Raw genomic sequence first — 15,555 nt, 5'->3', positions numbered from 1 at the left:
ATCTGGGTGTAAAAAGGTTGGAGACCACTGGCTTATCAGATAATCGACTAAGTCACAGGCAGCAAGGAAGAAGGGAGCAGGAGTCGGCACTGGGGGGAGCCAGCTTAAAAGCCGGTTCCCCCCAACACTTTCTCTGTGGGGGGCAAGGGAATAGCTGATTCCCAGCTTGCACCCGATCCCAGATACTGCGCCTCTGCTTTAAGTTTATTAAGAGCCTGTTGGATCTTAATGCATTTAAAAATCAGAAACTCAGCTGGGCGGGCTTGGTGCAAGCCAGGACAGCTGATTCTCGGCTTGTGTTGAGTCCCCTGATGCACTCCAGCCTTTTTACATTTAAGGCTGGTGTACAGGGGGGTGAGACTGGCAGAAGTCGGGAGTCAGCTGTCCCGGCTCGCATAGGGTCCTCCCTGCTGTACTTCAGCCTTTAAATGTATTAAGAACTAGTAGGCTCCTAATATATTTAAAAGGCAGAGCTGCAGCGGGGTTAGCTCCCAAGGCAGGAACTAATTCCACTGTGGGTCCCCTGCTATAGACTACTTCACCAGTCAATGGAAAATCCATCAACTAGTCAATTAGTTGATTAAACAAAATGTAACATCCCTAGTACGGACTACAATCTAACCCACCATTGTTGCTGTCTGTGCTTCTCAGGCAGCATCACATGCGTAAGTCTGCATCCAAAGGGGAAAGCACTGCATTCACTCCAAGACACCATCATACTTAGATCTTTGTTCATGTTTGTTTTTAATAATATATGGATATGTTAAAGAGGGACTGGTGAACCCCCATCATTCAAGTCTCACTTAAAAAGTATTGTGAGCTGCTTTTCCTGCAGACACACTGCCTGATTGCAGGCAAGTCTATGAGAAGGAATGAGTGGTGGACGGCAGATCTGATTACAGTGCAATGTGAGGAAAGACTACAATGAAATACAGGCTTGTGCAGAGGAGACTGGTTTCTACCCACAGTCTGTATCTCAAAACTCAAAGCACTTGGCAGATTTTGGCTAAAGTTCATAATGTGACAGCAAACCCAATTTGGGAGCTTTTTTGTTTTTTTTAAAGCAGTTTAATTTCCATGCAGTTACACAGATCCCTTTCTAGGTCCCTACTGATGGCAACAGGGACAAATGAGGAAATGGAAGTTGGGGCAAAAGGAGAATATTTAACTCATCAATAAAGTGGTAGTAAAAATACTATGGCATCATACTTATAAAAGACATTTTATTCACAGATCTGGAAACACGTTACTAAGGTGGGTATTATCATCCTCATATTTACAGACAGTGATTTGAGCGCACCGGCAGATCAATGGTCTGATTTGGAAAAGTGCTGAGGATATGCAGCTCCCGCTGAGTTCACTGGAAATTGCAGGTGCTTTGCACCTTTGAACATTGAGCCATGAATATCCTGTCCAAGCTCATAAAACAAGTAAGAGGCACAGGCAGGAACAGAAACCAAGTCACTTGAGTTGGGGTCTCAGGTTCCAATCACTAGAGACGCTCGTTAATTAAGACAAAGAGAAGTCAATAATTCAAACAGTATGTTTAACTGCCGCTTAAAATCCAACGAGTTAGTTGTGGGCTTTTATTCTTAGTTATTTCTCTACCACAGGACTGGAGGGCTGCACGTTTTCCTACAATGTGACCACATTAACAAGACTAAGGAAACATGGAGCAGTGATATGACAGCCTGCTGTAAAACCACAATCGCTGAATTATGGCTATGGCATATAAAAGCCTTTCTTCTCAGCTAGAATGAGGGATTCTCTTTCACAATGGATTGCGTAATATAAATTTGCATAACCAGCATTCATGGAAGAGTGTTTCATTGTATTTGACAATAAAGATCTTTAAATTAAGCACTACTTCTGTAGGAGATACAGCAATAGACTCAATGTATACAAACTATGGATAGTGGCTGGCCCAAAGAAGCTGATTAGCAGCACACTCCGATATCATGTCCAACTCACATGTGGTTTGGACAGACACTGGAGGAATCTAGGCCCATCAGCTATTCTCTATCAGAGAAGAAGAGTTTGCAGCATGCAAAGCTATAGGGATCGTCAGAGGGAGAATGGGGCCAAATGTCGAGGTTCTGCCTCTACAATTTCACCTCCTGTCCCCCAAAAATAAACTTGGTAGAAACTGTCCTACAAACTCACTTGGAAGAGGTGAAAATAACTAGCATGTTTTCTTTTTTTAAACCCTAAGCCAAGAATGTAGCAAAAACCATGCCTGAAATCTGAGGAGACTCACAAGAGTCAGTAGGATAGAAATTTCAGTCCAGATTCTCAGCTGGCAGAAATCGGACGAGCTCCATTAGCCCATGAAGTCAATGGAGCTATCTGGCTCTTCATCTTTAGTACTCTATTTTTAGGTGGATAAACTTCATCCCTAGCTATTCAATTGTTCGCTTATCTGACATGCCCCTAAAACACACGTACACAGCAAACAGTGCAGCCGCCAACATGCTCCAGTCACTCATGCAGCCCTTATGCATCCATAACTCTTACTAATGCCATTAAGCTACTGGCAGCTGTCAAGAACGGTCTTTGCTGGGAGCTATAATGATACACAGTAAACCTGCCCAGGAATGGGTTCCATGCCTAAAATTTCCACATGGCAAAGACACTTACCTCACCTGAGTTTAATATTAGTCAGCCTGCTGGCCTGTAAAGTTACCATGCTGCCTGAGCAAAATATAAACCTGACTGTGACACATGCTCAGCATCCTCCTGTAAAATTTCAATCATTTAATCTCCAAGACAGAAGAGTACTTTTTTTCCCCTCCAAATAACTTTCTTAGTATCTCTGCACAAAGTGTATTGAGAACAAACTTCTTAACAACATTACAGCTGCAGAGAAACAAGCTCAGGAAACAAGGGTGGATCTGTTGAATGATTTATGTCATTTCACAGACACTCACCAGGGTGACAATGGCACATTCAGCAGTCAGTTGAGCAGCACTGAATAACGTCCGAACAAAACGGTAAATCTGTTTCTGCTCTGGGTCATGTTTGTCATAGTCTGGTGGCACTTCGGATTTCTGGTGAAGAGATATTTTCAAACAGGAATCAAAAACAGGCACAGGGAAAGGCAGCGGATTCAGCCTCATGAAAGATAACAAGAGGTAGATGAGTTTACCGAAAGGGGGTGAAGGTTTTCATCAAAAATATCTAAGAGCATCCTTCCGTCTGCGTCCCTGAAAAGAAAGAGAAACATTGCCATTTCATTGCTTAGCAGAAGACTGTGCATGTCTTTCATAAACTAAAGCATGCTGTCACTATTTGTGCTGCCCATCTTGGTTGTAACATCTATCAGATGCAATTCCACAGAAATTAACAACAATATTTGATTCTTTTCATTTGCATAATTTTGGAATAAATATTCATGATCAGAAAAAAGGTTGCATCAACAGCAGCAGTTAGAGCTCAGCACTCTGCGGACAGATGTTGTGCAAGCGGCTTCACACAGTTGCTCTTCTGGCCATGGGCTTCTTCTGAACAGAGACTGTTGCATGTATTTCCTATCTGTACTGAACTGTGTATACCCAAAGAATTTATAGCTTGGATGGTCACAACTGATCCTCTGAGGACCTAGTCGCATCTGAGATCACAAAACATATTTAACTAGTAACCAACATAGATTTAAGCCACAACATCTGAAGATAAAATATTTCTACTTTGTGTTAATGCATGAAATAAATCTTTTCTTAAAATGGGATGAATACCTAACCCTACTGTAACTAAAACTAGCATGCAACAGAAGTTCTTTATCAGCTAAGAAAATTTACATTTTGGGCCACTTTCTGATACTGTGTACGAAGAACCCTTAGTCCACAGAGAGTCCACAGCTATCAATGGTGAGAAAGGGTAATACAGCTCTGGCCCTCTACAAATGACAGAGAAAATGATTCTTTTTCCTTCCTCTGTGCTTTAGCTGCAGCCTACCATCAAAGCATTTGCTTAGCCTTCAATACTTGTGAAAGAGAAAAACGAGATACAATAATCATTTTCCTCACTGAAAAGAGCTTTTGGAACTTTTTTACTATCTAATCTGAAGTGCTTTGCTTTGCTTTGTTTTCTGAGTACCCAAAAGCATGTTAGGCACTTCACAAACAAAACAGACATGGCCTCTGCTTGAGAGAACTTAAAATCTAAATATAACAAAAGATGCAACAAGAACAACAAACAATGAAGAAAAGGAATTGGAGAAAGAAAGAATGACAATCACGGCAATACAGCCAAGCAGTTAAATCAGATTAACCACAGAAGAACCTAGCCATAAGTCAATAGTTTCTTTTGAAAATGTTAGTGTTAAGACTTGATCAGAGTTTGGAATGTTAGACACTAATCTAATTTTGAGTAAATCTGATGTGCTGGAGCGAGAAAAAGAATGAACAACATATTTCTTACATAGTGCCTTCCCATTAGTCAAACTGAGATGAACTTCTATGGGAGCCAAATGTGCTTGTAATCCGTGAACCATGACAAGTATTGATAAATCCTATATAAACTGCTGTTTCACTTTTGATTGTGGGGCTGGGAAACAGAACTTTTAAAAAATTACTGGTGTTCCTGTAGCATGATAACAGAGTGCTGCCATCAAATTGATCCTTTAATCTTGAGTCAAACAGTGATTTCATGTTTGTACTTTAAGAAAAGGTAACACTTTTCTTCCTTTCTAGAACAGTTTCTGAAGAGTACAGCAGAGGGCGCATTTACAACATGTGTATCAATATACAGCCGCAGAAAAGAGTGTAGTAGTTCTTTCTTGATACATTCACCTCTCAGAATAGTGAAAGAACCACCAGCCTTCCCAACAGAAAAGCATTCAGTGCACATAGTGCTCAGATTATTAACAATGACACCTTTTAGGTGTAAAATCAAAATGAGAGCAGAAAATATTTTACTCTGATGGTGTCATTTTAAAAAAAGTGATTCTAGGCATCTATTCCCATTTACTTGCCTAATCCTTGCCAAGAAGGGAGAATGTGACAAGTATTATATTCATGACATGCTCCTCAGGCCCCAATCCCATAAACACTTTTAGCCATGCTTATCTTGTGTACCTACTATAGTTACAAGCTATGCTCTCATTGAAGGCTGTAGGACTCTAAACAGGGTAAGAAGATTACTATACATTGAAAGAAGTTAACAAAGATTTCTACTCATTTATTTTTTCAGGGTGCTTACTTTGCACTTTTAGGTCCCAGTCCAAAGCCCACTGCAGTGTATGGAGTCCTTTGATTAGTTTTGAATCAGGCATTTACAGCACTTTTATGAAGTTAGTTTAACTGGTTTCTCTATAGAAGCGACACAGGTATATGCTATTGCAGACCCTTACACTTATGTAGATAGAGTTCCACTGGCTTCAGTGCTAAATAGGGCCACATTGAGGACCTGACCCACCCACAAATTAAGGAACATCTTCAACATCAAGCATGTGAGTAGGCCTATTGAAGTCAACAAGATTATTCACATGGTTAGATGTAAGCTCATGTTTAAGTGTTATGTTGGACTCGAAGCTAGGATATTTCCTCCCCAGATTAAAAAGATCTGTTTTAAAAACAAACAAAGCCCCTGTGAAAATTTCAGAAACAAATATATAAAAGGATGCTCTCAGAAAAAAAAGCATTGCTAAAAATAGTCATTTTACAAAAGTACACTTTCACACTATGAAGTGAAAAATAATTACACTCTCTCTCACCTTCCTAATCGTCCCCTTTTAATCATCACACCTGAACTAGAACAAAACATTACCTGATATTGGCACACTTATTTTGGTGAATAATTTTGCCCCTGATGCTAATAACTTATTTTTAATGCCATTCCCATTGTTACACAATACAGGACTTTTTATTTACTGCCTCCCTACTGATAATCCATAGCTACTCACTTACCCAACACTTCCTACAGCAAACTTTACAAAAGGGCAAACCAGAAGCCACCGCAGGACACAGTTTAAATTTATCAGTCATAATTTGTTCTCACATATTTTATTCATAAGGTGAACATAGTATATGTAACTGAAACTGTTAAAAGAAGTCCAAGTTTCCCAATACTAAAATTAATTTGAATCTGTCATCATTATTATATTAATTTGTAAACTGTCAATTTATTCCATAAAAAGAAACACTGAACATTTTTAAAATGGATATCTTCAATAGAATAATTTACATACCTGTTTTTGATGTGGTAATATATTGCAAGAGCTACACTGTAAAGCAAAATATAGAGTTAATGCCTTGGAACCAGATTTAAGATCATTTGTTATATATTACAAATGCATGCACATAACACGCGCACACAGAGATAGTATCCGCTTTTCACTGTGATAAATTGCCATATGGAACATTCATACTCTACATATCGAGTCACACAGATTTTTGTCATTTTTCCCCTTCTTTCTGCCCCTTCATCTCATGTTCTCCATGCCATACTGTCTATGAAAAGGCCTACTCTCATTGACGTCAAAGATACAAGATAAGGCTTTTTGGATATTCTCTGGTATGTAAAACAGAGATTGGTCATTAATAAAAGGACCTTCTGCCTATCATCTACCCTACTGGTATTTTAGTAGTTTTCCTAATGCAGCTAAGTTACTGTGTATTACTTCTCCGTTAATAGCTTGTGTGAGTTTTACTTTTATTACATTACCTTTTGGCTGACTCCCCATTTAACTAACAAAACACCATGCTCCTATTTTTTTTTATTTAGCATCAATTTATAAGTTACTTATTTTATCTTAACATAATATAGTAGGCATGTTTCTTGCTCTCAGTCAAGCATTTATATTTGCCATTTACTTGAAAGTCAAACTTGGAAATTAAACATGAAAGTCTTCAAAGGCAATCCAAAATGTTAGTTGTGCACATAAATGACAAACTGATCTAATTAGACACCTGAGAACAACAACAAAAAAAGGTTTCAGCAAATTATTCTAGAGTTATCTGAGTCTGAACAACCCCACAGTTGTGGGAGGTAAACACCAAAAGACAAAGCAGAACCATCAACCCAAATCAGGGGTGGGCAATAATTTTTGGCTAAGGGCCACTTCAATGATTGGTCTGGGGATGGGGAGCCCCTTTGCTCCCCATCCCATACTTGGCACGCTCCCTCCCACCACCCCAGGCCAATAAGGGCCTGGGGGTGGGAGAGTGCAGGAAGCCTCCTTCCGCCCTGAGAGGAGCCCATGGCACTCTGAAGTGCCACGGGCTCCTTGCAGGGCTGGGTCAGGGTGAAGGAAATTTCATGCAGGTCCCCTGCCACCAGGCTCTTCAAAGTGTCATGTACTTCCAGGAGGGCGGGAGGAGGCTTCGTGCGCTCCCCCGCCCTCAGGCTAATTAAGCCCTGGGGACAGGGGAGCACAGAAAGCTTTCTCCACTCTGCCCCCACCCTGTGAGCAGCGCACAGCGCTTTGAAGCGCCACATGCTCCCAGCAGGACAGGAGGAGGCTTTGCGCGCTCCCCCGCCCCAGGCCCTAATTGGCCTGAGGATGGGGGAGCAGCAGGGCCTCCACGGGCTGAATCAACCAGCTTAGCAGGCCGGATCCAGCCCACTGAGGCTCTTTTGCCCACCCCTGACCTAACTGCTTGTTCCAACGTCCTGAGGAGCCATCAGAACTAACAGGAGGGTGTTGATTGTTCCCTTTCATTGACAACAAGTTCTGTCACTGAACCATTGTTATATTCTAGTCTAGCATTTCCTTTTAATACATCTGACATAAAAGTCTCCACTTTAAAAAAGTGAACTGGTCGCTTCACAATTTTCCCTCAGAATATTTCTAAGACAACTGCGGTGCACCATACACCCAACATGTTAAAAAGCACCATGTTGCGGCTTTACTGTATGTGTCTTCGTGGAATTTAATGTTATTCTAGTTGGCAAAGCAGTTGAAAAATAAAAAATGTGGTGGAAAATATGTTTTTTCCTCAGATGAAAGTGAATGCTATATATTGCAAACTCTTGTTTTGCTTTGGCAATATAGAATTTAGCTATTGGAGATGGGTGCTTTTAGAAGTTCCTAGATTTAATTGTTTGACCATAGCTAAAATTTTAACATCTTTTTTAAAAAATAAAATGTTGCAAGGTACTAAATATTCCATGTGCAAGCGAGGAAATGGTCTTGCTTTTGTGAGGAACTTTCCTGGATTCTATACCATTCTGGTGATATGGACCAACGAAAGGATCTGAGTCCCTGCTCCCACTTCCTTTACCCCCCGGGCCTCCCTGATCCTGAGGGATCCCCTTCCACTGTCCTGAGTATCAGAGTCCTCAAAACCCCAACAAGGCTGGGCCCAGGTTTTCTGGGGCTTAATCCCCGACCTTGTAGTTACTTGTGGCTAGGGTGTCCCCACTCCGAGGTGCTCTCTTCACACTGCATGCTTTCTTGGCCCAGTGATCATTTCATAAGGTTCAAAGCAAATAAAATTTATTAAACATCAACTGATTAAAGAGAAAAGAATAAGAAAAAATGAGAATGGTTAAATGAGAACACACTGTCCTGCTCTGTAGCACGGGGACATCAAAACAGCAGTCTGCAGAGTGTAAGGACAGTTCACAGTCTGTTCCTTATAGGTCCCTTATAGATCCTGGCTGTGCTTCAGGGGGGCTGCAGGCTGGACACACTTGCTCTGGCACTGACCACATGGCTTCAGGCTCTAGGTGGCAGGACCCCTTTCCCAGTCTGACCTGCAGGGCCTCTTGGCTGGTGGTGTCCCCCTGCCCAGAGTCTCTCCCCCCACTTTGCTGGTCCCAGCTGCTCACCATACCCAGCTGCAGGCTGTGCTGCTTTGCCAGTCTCCAGCTCCTTGTGTTGCTTCTCTGTCCCCTTTGGCTCTCTGAGCACTGCCAGTCTGCTGCTCCAGACAGGGTCTGCACTCCTTGAGCTGTGTGTGCCTGGCTCTGTTGCTGCAGGACAGCCTCTCCACACAGCTTGCTCCTCTTAGCTCTCTCTTCTTGCTCCAGAGAGACCCAGAAAAAAATCCCAGCTCACACAGAGGATGGGGCCTGGCCTCCTACTTCCCTCCCTGGCCCGTCCAACCTGTCAATCAGGCAGAGCTGGTGATGGTTGCTTTCCATTGTCTCTGGGGTCCGTCAGTCTCAGGGCCCTGATTTCTCATGGACCATTCCCCTTTTGATACTTGGAGCTGGCAAACCAAAAACTCCCACAGAGTGTTAATAAAGGGCTAACAGTCCCCTTACACATGGACAGTTCACTTTCCTTACTGGACACATGTCCACACATCCACAGGGAGAAAAAAAAAAGGAATGATAATTTATAATTTGGTTTGACTGAAAAAATTCAGGAAGATGTGAGCGAAGAGAAAAAAATGCAGCCCAAGTCTGCCCTCAGGAACACACAGAGACTGGAATTTGGCTTCACTTGGAGTGGTATGTAGACTAAGGATATAAAATCCTGGTTAACCGAGATCATGTGTTGTGGTAGGCCTGGCTGGGCTGGAGCAGCCTCTTTCCTATGCCACAGGGGGCCCAGCCCACTGCACCACAGGCTGGGGATGCTGAGGCCGAGCCAGGCCTGCCATACCGCATTGGAGATGGGGACTGCTTCAGGCTGTCCAGGCTACTTGTTACCCGGTTTACCCATTTACGTCGCTAGTGTGGAATCTGAAAACACAGCCTTACCTGGTGCCCTCAAATGGCGGCTTCCTAACAAAATATCACCCACAGACTAAAACACACCCACTGTTTGGAAATCCAGGAAGTAGTCTGAGGGCGGATTCTGCATTTCCCAAATTTGGTACATCAAATCATATCCCTAAATATTTTAATTTAAGATGCTGGTATATTTTTAAATAGTATATTGGATGAGTTCAGCAGTCAATGCATCTGGGATAGGAGAGGTATGTGAACATAGGTAGTTTTTCATCAACTTTCCAACCTTCAACCTGAAGTACAGCAGGGGCCAATCCAGCCCCTTGCTAAAAGTTAGGGCAGCATAAGAGCTACTTTTACTTACACTGGTGGATAATAGCTCCAAAGGAGTCACTCCTTCAGCAGGGACTATCAGAAGTCATATTGCTCTGGCCCTCCCCATCCCATCCCTGACACACTCTCCCCCTACCCTCTCTGGAATATCCCCTACACTCGGAAGCCGGTCCCGTACCCTCTAAACTAGGGGTATCCTGAAGTAGTGCCAAAGATCTAGTTCAATAATGTTTAAGAACAGGAAGTGGCTTATGTATTGCCTCTTCATCCTCTGTTTTTTTTTTAAATGTTATTTTTTAAATTAAAGAAAACCCCCAAAAACTAAAAAAGCCCACTAATAGCATAAGGCAATATATCATAGACAAAAACAGATCAAGAGACATTTCTGTAAAACTTGTGTGTAAATATCTTTTTACAGAGATGTAAAACGTGTCAGTGACTGCCATGCTATACCTTAGCTTGAATGTATCAATCTGCTAAGTCAACTCTCAGAAGGGTAGCTATGTTAGTCTGTATCTGCAAAAATGAGGAGTGGCACTTTAAAGACTAAAATTTTGGGGGGCCTAAGCTTTCATGAATAAAACCTACTTCATTAGATGCATGGAGTCCATGTGTATCTGAAAAAGTGATCCACAAAAGCTAATGTTCCAAAAAATCTGTAAGTCTTTAAGATGCCACAGGGCTCCTTGTTTCTCTTATGTAAGAACCTTTGCAGCATGGACCATAACTAAAACTTTACATTTAATGTGTACATAAAGATACTACAGAGGACTCAAATCTGAACAGGATTCCAACAGCAACCAGGGACATAAATACTCATTAAAAAGTTAACCGGTTAAACGATATAAATTGTTTAACTATGGAGGGCTAGGGTCCTGTGGCAGGGGCTGCTCTAGGCAGGGGCCCCAAAGATGAGGGTCCTTCCAATCAGTCTGCTGAGCCACAGCTGGGGTGGGGGGAGGAGGAGGAGGAAAGAAGGGGCTGCTCTGGCCAGGAAGGCCTGTCACAGGCTGCTCTGGCCAGGCTGCCCAGGCAGGGAGCTGCTTCCACTGGGCTGCATAGTGGGGATTCTGACAGCGGGGTTTCCATGGGGAGGAGGGGGGAGCAGGCTGTTCCTGACCTCCTCGTTAACTCATTACAAGGTAAGCATGCTATCAGGCTAATGCTTAACAGGTAGCCAATTCAACTTTTACATACCTAATAGCAACCTTTTAAAAACAAAACAACAACAACATAAGGGTCTTGAACATCTCTCCCATTTTTTCTCCACTGTAGGAAACTGCATTTCCACATGATCTAAATGGAAAAGTTTTCTAGTGAAGACTAGAAACACCTAACCTAGGTGTTCTGAGAATACAACTGAAGATGAGCCATGGGTGCACTCCCTACACAAAGCTGCCCATTGTCAGCTCATTGCTGTGCAGTGCTTCCCAGGACTGAATGGGGAAGCCAAATGTGGAGATACTATTTTCATTCCCAAAGGAAGCAAGAAGTTCTGGAAATCACAGAAAAAGAGCATGTTCTCACTAGGGATGTTAAAAACCAAGTAACTGGGTAATCTCAGCAGCTACACAGTTACACACACCTGCAATGCAGGGCCGAAGACTGCTCCCCACGAGCTGGTGCGTGCCACCGGAAGCGCTCATAGCACATACTGGCTCCTGCCTGCTGGCTGCATTTCTGAGGGTCGGCTGCCGCCCTGCATTGTTGCCGCTGTATCAGCAGCACGGGGCAGCAACTGGCTCCTACCTGTAGCCCGCTCCTACCTGCTGCCCCGTGCTGCTGTCTCCAATACAGAGCCCGGCTCCTGGATCCCACCCTGCTATCAGGGCTGTCACCCTGCAGGCTCTGATACAGAGTCTACAGCATGTCCACAGGCTCTGATACAGAGTCCACAGTGCAGTGTAACCGTTCATGGTAACTGATAAGCTGCAAAATTAAAACCCTTGATCACTACATTCTTGTGAAAACATGTGCAGCATGGATAAGTCAGGGCAGTGGTCTCCAACCTTTTTACATCCATAATCACTTTTTAAATGTCAGAATAAGCCAAGATCTACCGCCCCAACCTTCCTCCAAGACCCCATCCCTTCCTTGAAGCCCCTCCCTCTCGATTCTCCTCCTCTCCATCACTTGCTATTCCCAGCCCTTATACACTCTACACTGCTGCTTCCCCTCCCCCCCCCCCCCCCGATTCTTCTGTAAGAAGAGGGTTTTCCAACATTTGGCCTGTCTAGACTGGACCAAATGTCAGAAAAACCCCTTCTTTCGGAAGCCCCCCACCCCCCATGGAATGAGGAATACAGGGGTTACTGAAAGAGCATGTTTGCTCTTCCACTAAAAAAAAACGGGAAGCCCCGGCACGCGCCTCCACTGGGAATTCTGCGACCCCCCCCCCCCCCCGGCAAGTTCCCAGCACGCCACAGACCTGGGGGAGGGGAGCAGCCAGCACACTTCTGGAACCACCAGAAGTGGTGCACAACTGCAGGACTTCCATCCACCCACAGGAAGCCGGCACTACCTCCATTGTTGCTGGAGGTAGATAGTGGGGCTTCTTGGAGGTGGGGAGAAATGGAGGAAGGGAGCCCAAACGCCTTGCGATCAACTGATCGAGCCCTTGCGATCAACCAGTCGATCGCGTTCGACGAGTTGGTGACCATAGAGTTAGGACATGACCCTACAAGGAGTAGATCATAAAAAATTATTGTAAAATAAGTCTGAAAATCCCATCCATTACCTCTGCAACATCCATTTATGACTGCACGCACTCACACCCCTTCCCCACTATTTTGCAGCTTGGTCTCTGCAGTACCTGCTTAGCAGCCATTCAGAAACAATTATAATATATATATATTTAAGACAAAAAATGTACCACCACCCACCATTTAATTGTATACTTGAGGTTTGGTTGACTGACTGTGCTGTCATCCAGGAAAATAGTGGAGCAGGAACTGTATTTCCTTCTCAGTTGCCCAGGAGGATGCTAGAAAATAACATGCAAAAGAACAATGGCAATTATATAACACAAAAATCTCTTTATGAGGAGGTATTACAACTAAGAAGCAAGAGAGAGAAATTGCTCTTTCAAAGTTGGACATGTCTTGCAGAAATTTAGAAATGTCAAAAAAAAATCCTATGTAAATAAATATCAAAACTATATTTCCCCACCCAATGATTCTTTCCTTAAAGCACAAAAAGCCAAAAGTAATCTGAACACCTAGCTAAGAATTCATTCTGTCACCCCGCCTGCCTTGCCACACATTTTCAGCATCCACATTTAGAAAGAAAACATGAGCAAGTTCTGCACTCCAGTCCTAAATTCAAAAGGAACAGGAGCACGTGCGTCAGTGGAAAAAGGGATTTAGAAATGGATGTGAAACAGGTAATGGAGAGAGTTCAGGGGTGGGAGGGAAGAAGAATAAAACACTGAAGATTATATAATAGAGGGAGAAAGGGGAAAAACAAGGGGAAAATATCTTGGAGAAGAGAAGGTTTAGAGCACAAAGTCCAAAACAAGCCACAAAACATTTCAATATATGAATAAAAGAAAATTAGTCTGACGGAAAAACAAATTAGACACTAAGTAAAACGTCTGAAAACCAAAAGTGACTAACTTAATTTTTTTTTAAACACAAAATTTGCTTTCTGCAAAACTTCAGCCCTGATTCTCCACTATCTGAGCAGCAGTCAGACTTGGTGGAAAATAATGGCCAAAAGAGCCAGTTTGAAATTGAGCAATAGGTAACAAGAGAGCCAGACTCAAGGTCTTCCGATTAGCTGTTTACAAGCAGCTGACATTTGCCCTCCCAGGAAAAAAAAAAAAAAAAAGGAAGAAGAGAAATAACCATCTCAGCATCTTTAAGTTAATGACTTTCCAGTTTTCTTCCCCAATCTGTTATTTCTGCATGGTAGCATGACTAAGGAGATGAGACTTGGGTCAGCAATATTATAGATACACTATGCCAGCGTTTCCCAAACTATGGGCCGCGGCCCGGGCCTCAGCATGGCTGGTGGCTGCCGGCAGGGGCGGCCTCAGGCCAATTCGGGCCCCGCGCCCCTGAACCCGGAAGTGCCAGCTGGGTCTCTCCCCCGGTTCTGCCTGGTGCGCCCCCCCCCCCCCGCGTGTCCTCCCACCCTGCCCCCAGAGCGTCCCCGCTGTGCGCGGCTCCTCCTCAACGCCTGCTGCTGCCCATGTGCGGCATTTCACGTGGGCGTGGAGGACGCCCGGGCTTGACGTGACGTCACGGCCCGAGACTTTAAAAGTCTTCGGAGGCACGTGGCGGGACCACGCTGGCTCGGGATGCCTCTGGCCCCGCAATGTGGAAGACAGACGGTAGGGAACGGGCTTGCGCGGAGGTGAGGAGGAGGTGGAGGCGGCAGCGGCGGGCTTGCGCGGAGGGGGAGGAGTGGAAGGAGAAGGGGCTTGGGAGGGGAAGGCCCCAAGGGACAGGGTGCAGGAAAGACAGACAAATGCCAGGGGGCCAAGTGCAGACAATGAGGGAAAGGAGTGGAGGTGTCAGTGGGAGGGGGGACAGGGTGATGCTGGGAGGGGAGAGGAGAGGAGAGGAGAGGGGAAAGGCATTGGGGGCTGGAGGAGGAGATGCTGGGAGAAGGCTTGAAAGAAGGGGTGGGGATAGAGCAAGTGATGTATGAGGGCACAGAGGGGCAGAAGGGGATGGGGCAGAGAGTGCTGAGGGGGTGGGTATCAGGGAAAGAGAGGGCAAAGGGGGCAGGGCAGAAGGGAAGGGGGAGGCACCAGGAGAGTGCAGGGCTAAGGGAAGGTGCAGGTGCCAGGGGATTCTGGGGTGAGGAGGAGGGGAGAGCTGGCCACCGGAAGCAGCACTGGATGGGGGAATCGGGGCAGGCTGGGGAGACTGGGAGGCCGGTGGAAGCAGGGCTGCCGGGGGGTGCGAGGTTAGGGGTAGGGAGCTGGCCGGGGAAGATGGGGGCGGGGAGAAGAAGCAGCCTCTGGAAGGAGGGCTGGATACAGGCAGTGGGGCTGGCCAAGGGAGATTGGGAGGAGAAGTGGACCTGGCTGCCCGGGAGAGGGTTAAGGGAAGTGGGACTGGCCAGTGGCACAGCGGGGGGAGCAGGGCGGAGGAATGAATCGGCCTGCGGGGAGTGGGACTGACCTGGCCATATGTAGATCTTGGGACGCTGCCCCTGTTCCCCTCTTGCCCCCCGCATGAGTTAGTCCAGCCCGGGGATTCTATTGTCCCCCCCCACACACACCCCTCGAGTAGTTGCGAACTGTCTGGCTGGTAGACACACACATGCAGCCTGAGCACATTTACCAGCCAGGCAGTTCGAAACTACAAACTGATACATCTAATAATAATACAACTTACCTAATGAGAAAATACCAGACACGTTATATGTCTGGTATTTTCTCAGTTTGTTTTTTATGTGTTTATATTTTTGGGCTGCAAAAAGCAGTATTGGAAAAAAAAGGGTTACAGCTAAAGTAAAACGTTTGGGAAACCCTGGTCTAACCAGCTTTGTCTGTCTGTCTTACAGTCCATTTATCCAATCCATATTCCTTAACTTGCTGGAAAGAATATTGTGGGCAACCATATCAAAAGCTTTGCTAAAGCTGGCACTGGG

The 15,555-nt window shown here is 44.7% G+C and overlaps 1 protein-coding gene across 12 annotated transcripts in view; it reads right to left on the bottom strand.

The window, feature by feature from the left end:
• Positions 1 to 15,555, bottom strand: part of CCNY (cyclin Y) — a 174,303-nt gene that overhangs the window by 24,649 nt on the left and 134,099 nt on the right. For all 12 annotated transcript variants that reach the window (XM_006133021.4, XM_075922696.2, XM_075922695.2 and 9 more), the window contains 4 exons: positions 12,834 to 12,934; positions 6,185 to 6,220; positions 3,146 to 3,203; positions 2,928 to 3,047 (listed from right to left, as the gene is read on the bottom strand). In XM_006133021.4, the coding sequence (XP_006133083.2) occupies positions 2,928 to 3,047; positions 3,146 to 3,203; positions 6,185 to 6,220; positions 12,834 to 12,934 (315 nt within the window). The remainder of the gene's footprint in view (positions 1 to 2,927; positions 3,048 to 3,145; positions 3,204 to 6,184; positions 6,221 to 12,833; positions 12,935 to 15,555) is intronic.

Source organism: Pelodiscus sinensis, chromosome 2, assembly GCF_052426305.1.
Source record: "Pelodiscus sinensis isolate ZL-2025 chromosome 2, ASM5242630v1, whole genome shotgun sequence".
NCBI classification, from domain to species: Eukaryota; Metazoa; Chordata; order Testudines; family Trionychidae; genus Pelodiscus; species Pelodiscus sinensis.
Note: the sequence above shows the minus strand (reverse complement) of the source record. Positions and strands in the feature narration are given on the sequence as shown.